This window comes from Ursus arctos, unplaced genomic scaffold (genome assembly GCF_023065955.2).
Source record: "Ursus arctos isolate Adak ecotype North America unplaced genomic scaffold, UrsArc2.0 scaffold_22, whole genome shotgun sequence".
NCBI lineage: Eukaryota > Metazoa > Chordata > Mammalia > Carnivora > Ursidae > Ursus > Ursus arctos.
In genome coordinates this window covers 133,821-151,952 of record NW_026622897.1, presented here as the reverse complement: position 1 = coordinate 151,952, position 18,132 = coordinate 133,821, and the positions used below count along the sequence as shown (strand labels likewise).

Sequence of the window (18,132 nt, the reverse complement as noted above, 5' to 3'; positions counted from 1 at the left end):
GATAATCCGTCAAACCACACTCCTACCACAGCAAAACCAAATCCTGTCACAATAAACTTTCCTGTTTGACAACGGTCCGCCAGTGGTATTTGAAACTGCATCGACATACATAACCCGCGATTGTGTTTAAAATGTTGTTTTGAGTTTGAGTATGTAAATGTTAATTTACCCCTTAGGAATATTACCCAGAAAAGGCTGTAATGAGAGCTCGGTACCTGCAGTTTGGGCATCGAAGGGACCGGAAAACCACGAATGTGGTGCGCGCGCTTTGCTGTGACTGGATTTTCTAACAATCAGACGCTCTGACACCGTGAGGTTGTTGGTTGGGAAGCTCAGGAGCTTCCCAGGTGAAACGTGGACACGACGGCGGGGACGGGCCGCAGACAGACGGGGGGACACCAAAAGGACACTCACCTGCAGGCTCGTCCTGGCGCCCAGCACGTGTCGGCACCCGCACCTGCCGCGGGGACGGGAAGGGTCGCCGCCAGGCCTCAGCTGGCCTCGGTCCTCAGCAGCCTCGGGCAGACAGACCCCTCCAGGTGCGGCCGGGTGTGCGGGGTGAGCGGCCTCGGGTGCCCGGATGGAGCTCGGGGGTCGCCCGGGGGTCACGTCCTCTCCGTGCCCTTCCGCACCGACCCTCTTCAGAAATCAGCCGCAGGCCTCTGAACCCACCGACCAGGAGTGTTTCCCGGCGCCGGCGGCGGAGTGACGAGGGCGCGCCCACCGCGTCCGGCGGCGCAGACGCCGCACCTGAGGCGCTTCCCGCGGCGGAGCCATTGCAAGTAGGAACATTCACGGCAGGTGCGGGGGCCGCGCTCCGAGCCCTGCGGGCGAGCCTGCCAGCACCCTGGCCGGGGCGGGGTCGTCCGTGCAGGGCTGGCGCGGGGCGCACAGGCCGCCGCTCTCGCCCCCGGACAGTAGCGCACGACGTCGTGAGGTCCTGGCGCCTCACGGGTCCAGGAAACGTGTCCTCCGTCGTCCAGCGTCCGGTCCACGGGGCGGCTGCGCTGCTCGCGGGTAAACTCGCGAGCAGTCAGGGGGCGGCGGCTGCGCCCGTCCAGGTGGAGGAGCCCTGAGGGCGAGGGGCTCCCCTGCAGCCTGGGTTGGGGGGAGGGCTGGGGCTGCGCCTGGGAGAGGTGAGGGAGGGAGAGTGGTGTCAGAATGTAACCGAGCACAGCAACTATAAGAAACACAAACCCCCCAAAAATGTGTGTAATTATTGGCACATGAAGCTGACTGGAATCAAATGGAAAGAAATTTTCTAAATTTTGAGAGACGGGTTCTGCCAAAGCAGCCATGAGCCCACAGGAAACCTGGAACTTCCAACTGCATCTTCTGTGAACACCCCCAAGCATCAGGTGGTTTGGGTGGGTGGTATTAGCTCAACTCTTAAAGGGTGTGTGTGTGTGTGTGTGTGTGTGTGTGTGTGTGTGTGTATACAATTTAATACGGAAGACGTAAGTTTTTGCTTTTATTAGTCAATCCTTTTTCTGTATTGTTTCAGCTTTTGGTGAATGCTTAGAATGGCATTACCAACCTGAAGATTACACATTTCAAAAAAAGAGTTCACCTGATTCTTTCTCTAGAGGTTTTATGGTTTTTAAGGTTACATTCAATTTCCTAATGCATCCCATTTATTTTATGGCAAAGGTGGAGACAGAAATATCTTACCTTCTTCCCTTTATTCAGTATAGCTTCATTTCCCCCAAAAAGATATGTCCTTTATCCTACCATAAAATCTTTTATATCCTTACGTCTTTGATTGAACTTTCTATTATATTCTTTTAATGTTTCTAATTTGTGAATACCCATCTATTTATTGTGGTTTTACTAAATCATTTAATGTATTATAGAGCAGTTCTTTTCACTGCTTTCTAAAAATGAATTTACTTGCTTTTCTCACATTTATTCTCAGAAAAAATAAGTAATAGAGAAAACCCATCCCTATGGGGAAGACAATATTGAAAATACTACATTCTAGGGATGCCTGGGTGGCTCAGTCAGTTAAGCATCTGCCTTCAGCTCACGTCATGATTCTAGGGTTCTGGGATCAAGTCCTGCATCGGGCTCCCTGCTCAGGGGGGAGCCTGCTTCTCTCTCTCCCTCTGCCTGCTGCTCCCCCTGCTTGTGCTCTGTCAAATAAATAAATTAAATCTTTTAAAAAAGAAAACACTACATTCTACCCAAATTAATCTATAAATTTAACACTGGTCTCATCAAACCATCAATAAAATATATAATTTGTGTAGACTATGACTCATTTTTTTAAGTTTATAATTTTCTTTACATGGGTTGTACAATTCTTGGTTAAACTTCTATTTATTTTGTATTTTGTAGACTTTACCATATTTTGACTGGCTATTGCTAGCATATAGGAAAACTGCTGAATTTTCTGTTTACCTTTATACTCTAACATTGCTACAAACACATTTCTTACTCCTTGGTTTTAATAATTTTCAGTTAAAAATCTTAATTTTTTTACAGTAGACAATTATATCGTCTCTAAACTAATAAGTTTAGGATCTTTTTCAAACTTTTCCTCTTATTTATCATGTCTTTTTTTTTTTTTTTTAAAGATTTTATTTATTTATGTGACAGAGAGACAGCCAGCGAGAGAGGGAACACAGCAGGGGGAGTGGGAGAGGAAGAAGCAGGCTCATAGCGGAGGAGCCCGATGTGGGACTCGATCCCGGTATGCCGGGATCACGCCCTGAGCCGAAGGCAGACGCTTTAACGACTGCGCTACCCAGGCGCCCCCATTATTTATCATGTCTTATTTAGCTTTTGTAGAAGTTCTTAGTTAATGAGTAATAGTAATGTATAGTGACACCTTTATCTTATTCCTTACATCAATGGAAGCATCTTTGGTATTTCTCCTTTATTTGAAATAGGTTTTCTTCACCAAGGTAATGATGTGTCTGTTATTCTTAGTTTACTAAGTTTTTTAAAAAAACATATGTTAGGAAAATATATTGATTTTTATCAACTGTGCATTTTGGATCCCTGGAGATGGTTAATTTTTGAATTTTGTACTTTTTTTCCAAGAATCTTGGTGTTCATTGAATTTGCCACAGTTAACATTCATTCACTTTACAGCATATGTAGAAAATTGAGGTCCAGGCTGTATTTGAATACTCCCAGTAATAGGAAAATAACTACGTACAATGGCGGTTCTGTTCATTTTTGATTTGTCTGCATTTACTGAGCCTGGGAGACAGCACCCCATAACTCAGTGCTTTCAACCGTCTCCAACTGTTTATGAACCACTCCTCTCTTACCCAGTCCATACTTGCTAATCTTGCTGCCAAGTATATTACACGATGCCCTTAGTCAGTAGTTTACTGAAAGCATTCTAATCACTCTACCCATGAGAAGTTAATTCAGTCCAACATGACCTGTCCTAAGTGAAGCCATGTAATCCCAGTGCTTACACAAAACACTCATCTAATAATGTTCGGATGCTGGACATCTATTTAAGCTCAAGTTACAGCAAAAATTAAAATAGGTTGCTAATGTTTCACACAATGTTTCTAATGTTTAACATAATAAAGTTTTAGCTGTCAGAGAGATAGTAATTATTACAACCCCATTACTTTAAAAATGATGGTATCGGCCTCAAACCTTCATCTACAGACCTTCGCTCAGAGACGCTCAGGCCTTCTGAAGCTTGTGGGGTGTTTTTGTTTTTGCCCTATGGATTCTATGTGTTAGGAGTCAGGACGCAGGGGCTCCATGCTTTAAATTATGCAGATGATTTCCTGACGCAACTATTATCTGTAGCTGTCGGCCAACTAACCCCAAACTGCATTTCCCAGAAAAGCTCTTGTGTCTGTGGTTTCCCATCAGCAACAGCAGCTGCCCCGGTCTTCCACGGAGCGCCTTCTTAGCGCCTTCCTGAGTCAATAAGCATCTCACAAGGCCTTCCCAACCTCTGTCCCTGAGGCCAGTGGTAACTGTATTCTTTGCCTTTGGGCTCCTAGCCTGAGACCTTCTAGAGGACAACCCTTTTTCTTATTCATTTTGCCTCAGTTGACTTTTCAAAATGCCGTTATAATAGTTATGCCAGTTTTTGTAAAATTAACCAGTAATGAATCAAAGAGTGCTGATGTGTGTAGCAAGGTGTCCCTCCCACCCGGTAGAGAAGAAAGCCCACGTTCATCCCCGTGTCTTGGAGTTACAACGGAGTGGTCTGTTTCATCTCAATACTGTAAACACATGACACGAGCACATGGAACGTGAGTCTGTGGAACACTCCACGTCTGTGAGAGCCAGGGTTTATTCACTGGTCCAACAGTTTTCACTTTGAGAACTGTCATCTTTTCACTCAGCCGTCTCCTCTGGTCCACATCTACGCGACACTGCTGGACTTGATGAAGACATGTTACCAGTTTGAGCAGTTGTCACCTTGTTCTACCGTGTTTTTAAATGTAATTGAAGAGACGAAACTTCATAGATAAGCATACAATGCAGAAAGAGACGGAGGGGTCCTCAACAATTATCTATCACTTACCAATGAATAAATGAAGCAGGAGATTAAGTGTGCTGTCTGAAATCACAAACTTTCCATTAGGGGAATGGTTAAAACAAGAACCCAGATCTTCAGACTCCAACCCGATCCTCTTTGTGCTTCCTCATAAACTTCTTCAGAGCCTTCCAGCCCCGCATACAGAACAGCTGCCTCTGGGGAGAGACGGGGCTCACTGGTCCAGTACCAACTGTATGTCAGATAATAGAGAAAAGCGTGTCTTAAGCTGCAAGATGACAAACTGATATCACAGCATCAGTTTACTGTAATAGCTTTCTCAGTGTGAAGGTTGCTACCTGAGTATGAAAAGCTGTGTGATGAGAAACGGCACAAACAACAGCTCAACTAACTAGAACAACAAAGTAGTTCTGTCTCAATTTTTGTGTTTTTTTTAAGTTAAAGAACTAACACTTCAACTAACACCATCAGTCGTTGCCAAATTTGCTTTGACTCATAGAATTTGAGTCAGGTCAAAAACATTTGAATATTACTTCCCCCACTAAATTGTTTCCTGCTCCTGATGTTTCTAAACAGATTGCCTTGGTGCTGTTTAAGTTAAACATTTATTAACTAATTCATTCAAGCATCAAAGCTGTTGTGTTCTCACAGATAGCATTTGCCATGAACAAACACATTTCAAGCAGAGTATCTTATTGCTATGTATAATTACCAGAAAATAATAAAAACTTTAAATCATGGCTCCAGATACTGAGAGATCAAAAAAGGAGATTCTTAAATCAGGAACAATACACTTCAGAATGACTGAGGTTTTTCAGGGTAAATGTACTTTTGGTGGTCAAGAGTGTTCTTGCATTTTTTTGGTCTATACTCCATCCATCCATCCATCCATCCATCCATCCATCCATCCATCCATCCCACATACCTGCGCCACATACAGAACTAGGCCCTCGGGCTGCAATGGTTCCCACCCTCCCGAGCTTTAGTTTCTAGTGTGCTGGCAAACCCAGAAACTGAATTTGTGACCTCTTTTCACCCTCTATCAAGTTGACTGCTTGTGTCACACTTCCACCATCCATTTCATTACTCACCTGTTCATGGGAAGCAAAGGATTTCAGACAGTCTGGCTCTCTTCACTCGGACCGTAATGGGCTTCTGATCTTTCACGTCTGGCTCCTCGCCCTGCTCTTTACTTAACCAGCACTTCCTTGGAGAGGCCTCTTTTAACCACCTAACCTGAAACAGTCCCCCGTTACTATCACATCAGTGTTATTCTCATTGTGGACTTTGTGTCTGATGCTTCTCATTTGCTTGTTTAATCTCTGTTTCCCTTTCTTGCATGAAAGCACCGAGAAGATAGACAGGCCCTTATCAGGCTAATTTGCCTCTGAATCCTAAAATGGTGCTTGGTACACAGCTGGCATTGATTAAATATTTGTTGAATAAATGAATCAATGGATTCCTAACTGACTGCTTCTTGAACTACTATAGATACTGATTTATCCTTGCTGAGAAGTTTTAAGTTCTCACATCTGTGAAGATTAAATCAGAATTTAAAACTATATCTTAAAATTAAAAACAGTTTAGAAATGTAAGAAACATCTGGCAGAGAAATAATTTCAGCATTAGCAGTGACGGAAGGGAAGGTTTTCTCTGAAGTAAGCAGGTTGCTGCCCTCTTTATCGCATCCTCAGAAAACGCCTATTTTTGTTGGTTTGCTCAGGAACTGGGAACATCTGGTGTTGGGAACACAGAACCTTGCTCATTTTAAAGTAAAGAGTTACAATAACTTCAGGGGTTGGGAATGGGAGAGAAAATGCCCTAAGAAAATGAAGACAGTCTGGAGGAAGTCTCTTGTCCTTTAAAACAAAATCAAACCAGGTTTCTTTGGTTCTTGAAGAATCTTAAAGGAACCTTCCTAGAAAGCTCTCAATTTGTATTATTTCCAAATAAGAAGACTTAGGGGGAGAAAGAAGAAGGAAGGAAGGGAAGGAAGGACCAAAGAATCAAAGAAGGAAAGAAGGAGGGAAAAAGGAAGGAAGAAAAGACGAAAAGAGAAGAGAAAAGAAAAGGAAAAGGGAAGAGAGAAAAAAGAAAAGGGAAAAGGGAAAAGCAAAGAAGGCAGGAGCGCGCGCGCGTGTGGCTCCGCCTAGTTCAGGGTTTTCCCGGCCCCGAAAGTGGCGGCGGCCAGACCGGCTGACTTCGGAGGCCGGTTCAGATCCCTCTAAAGGTGGGGACCCCGGGAGGACGCGGGGGAGGCCGGCGGGAGCGAGGCCGGGCCTCGGCGGACGCGGTAATTCCTCCGCCGGGTGCCCGCTCTCCGCTCCGCGCTCGCCCGCGCCGCTGCGCCCGCCGCCCCGCCCGCGCTCGCTCCGCCCCGGAGCCCCGGCCCCCTCCCCGCGGGGTCCCCTCACCGGACGCGCTCGGGCCAGGTCCCCTGGTGACCCCTGAGTGGCGACTTCTCCCCCGGCCGGCCTGGGAGCCGCTCGCAGAGCTCGGAACCACAGACGTCCAGAACCCCCGCCTCAACTTGGTGCCCAGCGCGCGGGTCCGCCGGCGGCCAGTCGGACGGGGCTCGCGGGCCCCTGCGCGCCGGGTCTCTGCGCATCCGCTCGCCGACTTGCCTTGGCGGAGCGCGGGTCCTCTGCCGGCAGGGCGCTCGCGCCATGAACCAGAGCCCGGTGTTCGCGCCCCGCAGGGGCGGCTCTCCTCGGCGGGCAGCCGGGGCAGGCGCGCGGCGCAACGAGAGCCAGGACTACCTGCTCTTGGACTCGGAGCCTGGAGACGACGGCTGCCCTCAGCCCCCGCGGCCGGCCTACGGCTACTACCCCTGCCTGTGAGTGCGGGCGCGGCGGGCGGGGGGCGGCGGCGGGAGGGGGCGAGCCCGGGCCGCGCGCGTCTGGACAAGAGTGTCCCTCCCCGGGCCGTGCGAGCCTGGGCTGGGCCCCGAGCGAGTGGAGGGGCGCGCGCGTCGAGGTATTGTCCCCTGTGAGCACACACGGGTGTGTTGGCCGCGGAGAGCTTGACCTCGAGGCACCGACTCCGCGAAGGATGGGCAGGTGTCGGTCTCGAGCCCCAGCGGCTCCCCGTCTGCTCAGACCCCTTGTCGCTGCGCCGAAGGCACGGGCTGGGCCGCGAGACTCGGGGTCTGAGGGGGAGAGGGCTACCGCGCTCAGGGTCCCCGGCGCTGCCTGGCGCGCCCCGCGTCCGCTGCCTGTCCCTGCCCTCGGGGGGCGCGCTCGGGCCCTCCCGCTGCCAGACCCCGCACAAGTTCGCAGGTGTCGGTGGAGGGGCGAGCTTGCCCCGCATACCCTGCGCCCGGCCCCCAGGTCGCCGGGTTAGGTCGCGGACAGGGAAGCGCCAGCGGCTTTCCCACCCTGAGCGCCAGGCGTTCCCGGGGGGCGCCCAGGGGTGCGGGGCGAGAGACTCGTCCGCTGTGGAGGCGAGGGGGTCGAGGTCGTTTGCGGGGAACTCGGAGCAACTACGGGATTTTGTTTAAGAATTATTTCAGAATTTTTTTGCGAGGGAGGTTTGGGGTTGGCAGGGGCGGGCAGAGGGTGGGAGGAGGGAGAAGCCTGCCCTCCCCCACACGCCGGGGAGCTCAGGGGCAGCTGGCAGAGAGCATTCCTGCCTCTTTGTCACTTCCCTCGATGGGGTAGTGTGGGTTCCTGACATTCTTTCCGCACGCGGTTTCCCGGGGAGAGCAGCTCTCGGCAGCAGCTGGATAAGCAGCTCCCTTGTGTGTGGTGAGGGTGCTGGGGGCGCTCACCTCCCCACTCCAGCGCCCACTGCCAGGCTCCTGCAAACCCACGGTCACGTCTGCCCAGAGTCAAGGCCTGGCGTGTTCTCTTTCTCAGGAAGAAGTGAGCGCCTGGAAATGGTGCATCTAATTTTTTCCCAAGATAAAAGAAAAAAGTTGGAACTGGTTCCATTCATCTATGAGGGGTACAATTTGAAAGCATTTACTATTATCTTTCTTCCTTTTTCAAAATTTAAGATATGTGTCACATACCATAAAGTGCACCCTTTTACATTGTATAGATCAGTGGTTAATATATCCACAGAGGTGTGAAGAATTATCATGATCTAACTCCATGACATTTTCATCATCCAGGAAAGAAATCTTGTACTTGACATGGAATTAGTGAAAGTATTTCTGTGTGTTGTATAGCACAGTGCTTCTCAAACCTTAATGGGCGGGTGAATTACTGGGGAATCTTGTTAAAATGCGGATTCTGAGGCAGTAGGGCCTAGGTGCAGCCCAAGGTCCTGCGTATCTAACCATCTTGGAGCCGGTGCTCTGGACCACAGTCTGAGGAGCAAGGAGATACATGCCAAGAGAAATAGGAAGAAAACAAATCAATCCTGGATATTCTGAATACAGCTATTTTCAAATGTGCTTTGAGAGTGTATGTCTAAAACATGAGTGAATTTTTTTTTATTGGCTTAGACTTGAGATCTGCTAGCCTGAGGGTTAGCTATTTGGTAATGTCACTTGCGGCTAATTGAGCAGCTTTAAAAAGCTACACTGCTTTTTAACAATTAGACTGTCCTGTAGAGAAAATTTAAATTTTTTTTACCTGATCGTCCTATAATCATTTGTTACTGTGTCTGTGAGAAAAATGATTTGATTTTAAAAACTTGTGATTGAAAATTAAGAGTGAGAGAGACTAAATGAAGTAACAATTCCAAATTGCCCTGTAAACTTTCCCCAGTGCTTTCTTCGAATGTGACCCATTGCCGTATTGACTTATCCACTTGCTGACATCACCTGCTCTCTAGAGAACAAGCCTTCTCCTCTCTCACTTCGAGAATCTCAGACCATTCCAAATGTGTAGACCAGGGCGGCAGAGAGATGACACATATTTTAATGGGCTTCAATTCATAATGAACACCCCCCTATCATGTCAAAGATACTATGATTAATTACAGAGTGAACCATATTCCAGAAGAAGAGTTTGTTTTGTCTAAATCTATTATTTCCCAAAGATTCTATAGTTACTTTTCATCCCTGTTTATTCTGGTGCGGTTTTTTATTTTTTCCAGTTGAATAATCCACTAAGTACAAACTTTAAACCAGTCAACAACAGCACTTCACACCTATGATGTACAAGACGAAACTAAAGAAAACCACTTCCATCTGGTGGAGAGTACAAAAACGCCCTTCCTTAGGCTTTTGACTTGTGATGTAAATGATGTCATCTATTTTCCTGGACTGGGAGGCATGTTACTTGTGAAAGTGGCAGCATTATTTCACTGCAGATAGGGGCATCACCATGTTCTCAAATCATTGAGATTTTTCCTTTACAAGATCACAGATTATTGCAAGTTGTCATTTCTGTGGGATAAATTCTATGACTTTCACTAAATTCCATTTCATAGTTTACATATGTGAAAGATTTTTATGTTACATTGTTTATATCATGGGGCCTTTACTACTGAAAATTATGGCAAATCATCTTGTTTGAGAGCAGTTGCATATTTTCAGGCCTTAATAGTGTATAAGTGGTAACATTCAAAATGACGTTTAGGAAAAAAAAGATTCCCTTCCTCTCTCTTTTCTGCTTTTAGTCAGAAACCAGTTAATACACTTTCTTTTGATCAGTGGCTAAGGGTGACTAGCAAGAAATGGTCCAAGTCCTCCCCACGTTCCAGGAGGTATTACTTCACTTAGAAGTTAAAAGTTTGTCTCTAGTCCATTACGTTTGAACATGGGGAAGAACCCCGGACTTAACAAATAATGTGGAGGGTTTCTAACTACTCAATATCTGAAATATAGTCCCACTAACGTTCTGCTTGGGAAGGACTAATTAAATGATTATGAATAATGAAACAGTAAAGTGTTGATAAAAGCTCTTGCAATGCAGTAGACTGAGATAATCTAAAAAAATTTATGATTACAAATACCCAGTAAAACTGGATAAAATATTTAAAATGATTTCAAAACATTAAGCAATTTTACAATCAATCAGTGAGAAAGGGTTATTACCATGTGTCTGAAGCAAAGCAGTTAAAAGTGAGAGTATAGCTCGTGTTGAACTGAGCGGTGGCTGCCTGGTGGATTATGCATCTGTGTGAACACAGAAGTTGGAGTCGAATGTCCGCATGGAACAGAGATGGAGCTAAGGCCTTGGTTCCCGATGAGACATGGAACTGGGACTAAGACATGCCTGCCGCCTAAGACCGGGACCCTTCCTTTAATGAAAAGTTAGGCTGGAAAAATGCCACCAGCAATGAGTGAGAACAAGGTACCCGATTAATAAAAGTAAATCATCTTCTAAGAATTGTATTCTTTGCACCTATGTCATGTGAATTTTTGCTTTTGCTTTTGTTTTTTACACCACCTGCTGACCTAGAAATGTTCATGTCAAAAAATACTCCTGGGGGTCCTCGAAGAGTTAAACACAAAGCCGTCCCTAAGCAATAGTACCAATCACCTAGACGGTCAAGGATTTTCAAGGAAACAGCAAGCCCGCTGAAGAAATGCTCACTGTGATACATGACCAGACACATAAGGAAATGATCAACCGTTCTCCACGGATGGGAGTGAGCAGATGATATAATCCACGGGGAGAGTCAGCGGAAGACACAGCAGCAGTTTTTAAACTTCAACACTTGACATAATATAAAAACATGGAAGGGAATGTAAAATGGGCATGTATAAAATGTCGACAACATATAACAAAAAATCAAACCCTAAGAAAATAAAAGACCAATTTTTTAAAGACAAAGAGAAAAATCTATAAATGAAAAATAAAATTTTGAAATAACTCAATGGGAGAGTTAAAATGCAGACTAACCACAATTGATGATAATATCCAGAATACAGAGACTTAAATAAATGAAAAATATGAGCATTATTGAGTTATGGAACAAGAAGATAGGAGTCCCCGAAGGAGAGAACACAGACAACAAGGGAAAGGCAACGTTTGAATAGATAATGGGTGATAATTTTCCAGAAATGGTGAATTCTCATATTTATGAAGTATAACACTATTAGTGCAAACCAGAAAACTAAACCCATTTAAACATGTTGAAACTGCAGAACATTAAAGACAAGGGGGGATATTTAAAATGAACCCAGATACAAGTGACTTGAATAAGTTCTAAAATGAAAATATATACAATGCAAATGTGCTCACAGTGTATCTCGATACCTGTTATATAATGTGTAGCTTGTAAGCACTGTGGTTTTTCTTTTACATGAAAGAAATTATTAATGTAATGTTTTATACAACGTCGGTGTTCCATTGGTCATAGGATCTCTTCAAATGTGAATATGGACAAAAAGGGATTCGTATGTAGTGGCTTAGACGTCAGAGATAACCCTGGTATTCATTATGACCTTTGAAAAAATAGCATCTATAACCACAAAGCAAAAACCTAGACTTTGGTTAAGGGTTTGCTGTTTGGAAGCTGCTGGTAGGGGAAAAGCAAATGTAAAAATTATCTTTGCACTTGCCTCCCTTTTTTCATTTACTAATCGACATCTGCCCCAACTCTTGGGTTTATGGTGGGTCTCTTCTTTGGAGGTCTGTTCTGCTTGACAGAAACTACCCATTTTGTTTCCAAACCTCCCCTGGTTTGAAGTACTCAACATCTGCTGATAACAGATTATTATCATGAACACTTTTTTTTAAGGGGGTGAGCTTGCAGGTTGTGGAGTTACTGACAGATGAGCTGAAAGGCCCACATTTATTTTGTAACAGAATGTTTATTTACCTCTAGGAAGACATTTGCATTTTTTTTCTAGACAGTTAGTTCCTTGTGTTATAAGAAGTAACTTCATAAGGCAACTCATCTTCGCCTCCTAGAGAGTAAATCATAAAGGGAAAACATTTTCTTGAGTCCATTCTTGTTTTTCTCCCTCTTTTATAAAATATGCTAAATATAAATGGATCCAGTTGGATGAAATTACCATTTGTGATTGCTCTTTGTTTAAGAATCTTCTGGGACTTTCAGTACTAAGGGAGAAGGGCTCATCTATATGCCAAATTTCAGTTAAACATGGGTATCTAAAACTGGTATGCTGTTCAAGACTTTTAAGCCGTTGGAATTGATTGAATCATATTTCTTATAGAATGTCTGTTTGCAGCAAGCATATAGAAATGAATGTTACAGATTCCCAAACAACATGTATGGTTGCAGCATAACTGTTGTCTACCTAATTCAGGGAACTCAGCCAGGACGAAGAGGAGAAGTGATGTTAACTGGAGCTATTTACGTTGAGTGTGAGCTGCTGTCTCCGAGAGGACTACTTGAAAATATTTGCATCTATTTGGGGGACTAACAGTTTTGAATACCTACCGCGTAGCAGGTCCTTTTCTTCCTGTCATTCCAATGTAGTTTGCTTTCTGAGTGGCCACTAGACTCTTTGTCATGTCCATCTTATAAATGGCAGTGCTGACATTCAGAGACGTTAAGCCGTGTTGAGGCAGTGACACACCTAGTATGTTGTTGAGCTGGGAGGTTGCACAGTCCCTGCCCTCTCAGCATCCCACGCAGCGGGATACGTGGTGGCCCATGGCTTTGGAGAGCACACTCATCATTTCTTCTCTGTCTTTTCATAGGGACGTGAGACAGCACACACTGGCTCTGATCTCTGAAGCAACAGTGTTGTCCTGTGCTCATCGTATCAAGTTATGCTCTGGGCGAGCGGACAAGACGGGAGGGAAGGTTACCAAGAGCATAATCAGTCTGCTTCCCCTCTGCCTTCTCTTTCTATTGAAATCATCATCTCTGAGGATCAAGCTTTATATTCCACTTCTTCTTTCATGAAATAGTTAATCTGTTGATTCATTCATCTCTGTGGACTTTATATGATCACGTGCAGCAATAATGGAAACGGTGGCTGGATTTGTTACGGGCTTTAGCGGCTTCTATGTGGGAGACTCTTCTAAGTGCCTCATAGGTGTTAACTGACTTCTTACTTACTCAACAAGCCTATGAGGTATGCACTTTTATAGTCCCCATTTTACTAATAAGAAAGAAAAAGATACCACAGCAGAGAGGCTGAGGGACGTGCTAAAGATGACGTGCTTAGTAGTTGACAGAAAGAGGAAGGAAGACAGGAAGGAGTAGAAGACTCCGTGGTATCAGTTACCCAGATAAACAGGGAAGCTAGGTTTTGAAACACTGCCAATCTTTGTCACCAAAGGAAAATAACGAATGTACCCAACCTAACTAATCTGTAGATGATTTACTAATTTTACCAAACGGCCCACAAGCTGAGGACGACCCTGCAGAGGTTACAAAGGAGGAAGCTTTCTTTCATTCTTCGTTTCTGTCATTGGGATGATGTCACTTCTGTGCAGTGATGTGGGCGTGGTGAAGTGCAGATGTCGCGGCGTGATCTGCATCGTTTTTAAAAGCATCTTACGTGGTATTCATCTGAAAGTGTAGATTGCCAGAAGCAATCACAGTGTGGCTAGCCACGTTAAGACTCACTGTCTACTCAAGGCATGTTTCATCTTTAAATTCCAGTATCTCTTGTTCGTAGCACAAAGCCGCGCACGAAATTGGGAAGAGATCTCTTTGTGGGAATTATCAGCAAAAGCATCTTGGGGGTTATCATTTAAGAATTGAGAATGACATGTTTCTAAAGCTCTTTTTGAAATTCTTTAAGGCAGTTAAACTGTAACAGATAGAACTAGTTTTTATTGTTACTATGTTAAGTTCTTTTGGACAAGAATTTTGCAATGAATAGATCGAAGAGTGGCTGGTGGTGGTGAGAAGCGGATCCCCGGGCACAGTGAGAATCCCAGAATGTTTTCTGCAGAACATCTTTTCTTCTGGAGGGACATTGAGGGCCAGACACTGTATTCCATTTTGCAGAATGCATTAATTTCTTTCAACAAATATTTGTTTAAGTTCCTTTGATGTGCTAGGCATCATACTTGGGAACCACAAGCACCATGTTTCATTGAATCTAAAGTTCTGTCAGTTGTGTAGCCTGCCCTGATGTTATATATTTTTGTTTAGTATCTATTGAAATAGCCCTTTATACTTAATTAGATACAGATTTGGGTCATATGTAACTCTTATGCACATATGAAAAACGATACCTAAACAAAATAAATTTGGTTAAAGTGTTCCCCACGTTCCTTCACATCCAGAAATGGACTTTCTGAGTCACTTTTCAACTCAGAATCTTCAATGCCCATGTTTTCCCATACAGACTTGTCCTTGGAGCCAAAAAGAACGATGGTGATACAGTATTTCCTTAAAGAACTCAAAGAACCCATGATAGACCAAAAGCTGTTGGTGCGAGGCAATTAAAATGACTTTGCAATTACAGGGAGCTAGCCTATTTTATTGACAGTTCCTAGTGATCGCTTAGGTAGAGTTTGGGTCAGTGAGAGAGAAGATGGGACAGGAAAGATTTCAAGGCAAAGGACATCCTTTCTGGTCTGTCCAGAATTTGCAGGGTTTGAACTTTATTCTCTAGCCGATGTTAAAACACGGGCAGGACTCTGACAGTCTTTTGCTTTACTAAGATTACCTTCCTCGATCCTCCCAGCAAACTTGTGTGATAGGTTCTATGATTTCCTCCTGTAAATGAGGAAGCAGAGGTTTCAAACATGTAAGGTAACTTCCCACTTTATGTTCATCAAGCATCTGAACCAGAACTTGACCTTATATTCGAGGGGTTGTGTGAGCTCCTGTGTGTTCACTTGTCTGTTTTCCACCCTCCTTGTCTGTAGTTCTTTCCCTCCGGGGGAACGGCACCTCCCTGAGGACAGGGATCTAGCCCGCAACCAGTGACTGGGGACTCAGGAAATGCTTGTTGAATGAATGAATCCGTGTTTCTTTTATACCAAGTGATTTCAGTGGGTTGGCCTTTTCTCTAAAGTTCTTTTCTCTCCGGCCTCACGTGGTGTTGCTAGCCTTTGCTGCTAAGGTACCATGTTTTTTTCTTAGCTTTTTCAGAAACACTGCAATATTGGCATTTTATGTTCTTGAATCTCAGGTCATTTGATGAATTCTAAGAGCATTCTGGTATATGCTTGAGCCCTAAAATGTGCCCGTTAAATATTTTTAATAATCCTACAAACAAAAAATATTAATATAAACCATTTCTTTTTTTACATTGTGTTGACAAAACATCCAGGGGGATTTATCTTTTTCGTTTTTACCAAAATGGTGAGAGGAAAAGTACTTGAATTTTTATGTAAGTTAAATGGAAACAAATTTGTAAAAACTGAACTTCCCAAAACTAAAACTCTTTATGTCTAGGAAAGTCTTAAGTACTTGAATGAAATAATCCAACTTAAAATCAAGAAAGTGAGAAAGCCATGGTTAAGTGAAAATGGTCTGAAAGTTGCATATTATTGATAATATATTGATAAATTTGCTTTGGACCAAGTTGTGCCTGGACAAACCTTACAGTCGTCAAAGTCATCTAGTTGATTTTAATTACAATCTGTCTTCTAAAAATTGGATCAATTATTTTCAAATTGTTTTACAACCTCTCAGACCCAGAGGGGCTTAGTACTCTTCATTCTCTTTCCTTGCAAGAGTCAGAGATGCTCTCCCTAGGACATTATAGTGAGAGGTATTTACTAAAGGAAGAGCGTTGCACTTTATGTCAGGTAAACACAGAGAATGTATTAGCAGCTTCTTGTCTCAATATGTACAAGAGAATGAGGACCTGGTTTGCAGATCCTGCTATATGTCAGAATCCCCTGGATTGTTTTTTAAAATAGAGTCCCTAAGAATTATGAAAGTCCAACTAAACCAGAATTACTAGGAGGATTACCTAGGAATAATATTAAAAAAAATTCCCCAGAATTTTGGAATTCTGTTGTTTCAGGTACTTTAGATTCACTATGAAAACTGGAGTTAGGAAATAAACTTAATTTAAATCAAGAAAACCATTACTGTGTATTTATCCAAGAACAAAGCTATGAGATTTAAACATTCATTTTTCTACCTAGGATCCAATGATCAGATATTATCAGATAATTTGGGAAATATTCTATTTTAATTCATTAAATTCTCATCAATTACCACTATATACCAGGTGCTATTGATATATTTTAGGAGAATAAATGATGTGTCTATATGTTATGCTTGTTACTGTGTCAGGAAAGTAATATAGTGTCTTATGAGAAAGCATACGTGAAAAATGACCTTTTTAGTTTATTTCTTAAATAAAAGTATGATGCAGAAATTTTATATTTAAACTAGAGGACGAAGGAATTTTATTTCTGTCTTAATATTGACCTTCTTCCTGATTTGGATTGTCTGTAATTTCAGAAAATGTGGAGTAAGTTTGTACTTATTCAGATCACCCAAGATTTTACGGGATAAAAATTTCCCAAAGGGTGAAAATTTTCTTGTTAAATAAGCTTATTTTCACTTAGCTGGCTTTCTTTTTCTGAATAATATGAGCTTTTCAAAAACTTTTTTTTGAAATTCTGCCTCCAGTGAGTTAGTAGAGTAGCTTACCTTGGCTGTCATCCTATTACAAAACAACTAGATTCTGCATAAAACAGTTTGTATTTCCATGCTTACAGGAAGTGAGGAGAGTAAGCACCCAGCCTCTGTTTTTGCACGGACGCAGGACCCAGGCCAACAGAGGAGCACTGCACACTGAGTTCTCTTGAAAGACAGAAGTCCTGAAATCAGGGTAGGGAGACCGCCTTAGACCCGAAACTCCTCAGTTAACACTGGTCCCCTAAGTTCTCTACAAATTGGTGATCCTTGATTATGAGTGTGTATTTATTTAATTCATCTTACAGAAGAAAACAGCCATCACGAGTGGGAGTCAGCAGAAACCACATACGAGGTATAAGTCCCCCAAGGAATTCGTTTAAGAATTAATGATAAGGGGGCGCCTGGGTGGCACAGCGGTTAAGCGTCTGCCTTCGGCTCAGGGCGTGATCCCGGCGTTCTGGGATCGAGCCCCACATCAGGCTCCTCCGCTATGAGCCTGCTTCTTCCTCTCCCACTCCCCCTGCTTGTGTTCCCTTTCTCGCTGGCTGTCTCTATCTCTGTCGAATAAAAAAAAAAAAAAAAAAAAATCTTAAAAAAAAAAAAAAAAGAATTAATGATAAGAATGTAAAATGACTCTGTATCAATTATGTAAAGAAATAAAGATGGAATCCCAAAAGTGAACAAGTAAAAGAGATTGTCCAAGATGAACAAGCATATGGAAAAAAACCCAACAAAACAATACAACTTTCATAAATTAAAAAAATGTACTGTTGAGATAAAAAGATCAATAGATGAGAGTTAGCTGCGGAAGACCACATCCAGCCTGAAAGGGAGCTGCGTGTACGGGGAGAGAAGTGACCCGTGCCCTAGAAGGTGGGGAACCAAGAAGTCTCCCAGAATGCAGAAAGAGAACATAAACTGTGGGAGAGGCTGACGGAGGGCGAGGCTGGAATCGGAGAGACGCTCCATATATTCCAAGCCCCGTCCACAAGGAATACAGATAATAGATGAGGAGATAACTGAAAAATATTGACGACATTTCAGAACCGATGAAAGAGATGGAGCCACAGTGAGGCCACAGCACGTACGTGACAATAAATAAGGAGAGATCCGCAAACAGGTGCAAGGCCCTGGAACTGGATTAGAACAGGCTCGTGAGAAATGATCTTGTAAACAGCCAGATAGTATCAGACCACATGCTGCTAGTCCTG

General features: G+C 43.7%; 1 protein-coding gene across 1 annotated transcript in view; it reads left to right on the top strand.

Annotated features, from left to right (window-relative positions):
• The first annotated feature begins 6,880 nt into the window (after positions 1-6,880).
• The window catches only part of TRPC6 (transient receptor potential cation channel subfamily C member 6), a 108,601-nt gene continuing 97,349 nt past the window's right edge, over positions 6,881-18,132 (top strand). The window contains exon 1 of the mRNA XM_026505909.4: positions 6,881-7,319. Within this exon, the coding sequence (XP_026361694.1) occupies positions 7,150-7,319 (170 nt within the window). The 5' untranslated portion in view covers positions 6,881-7,149. The remainder of the gene's footprint in view (positions 7,320-18,132) is intronic.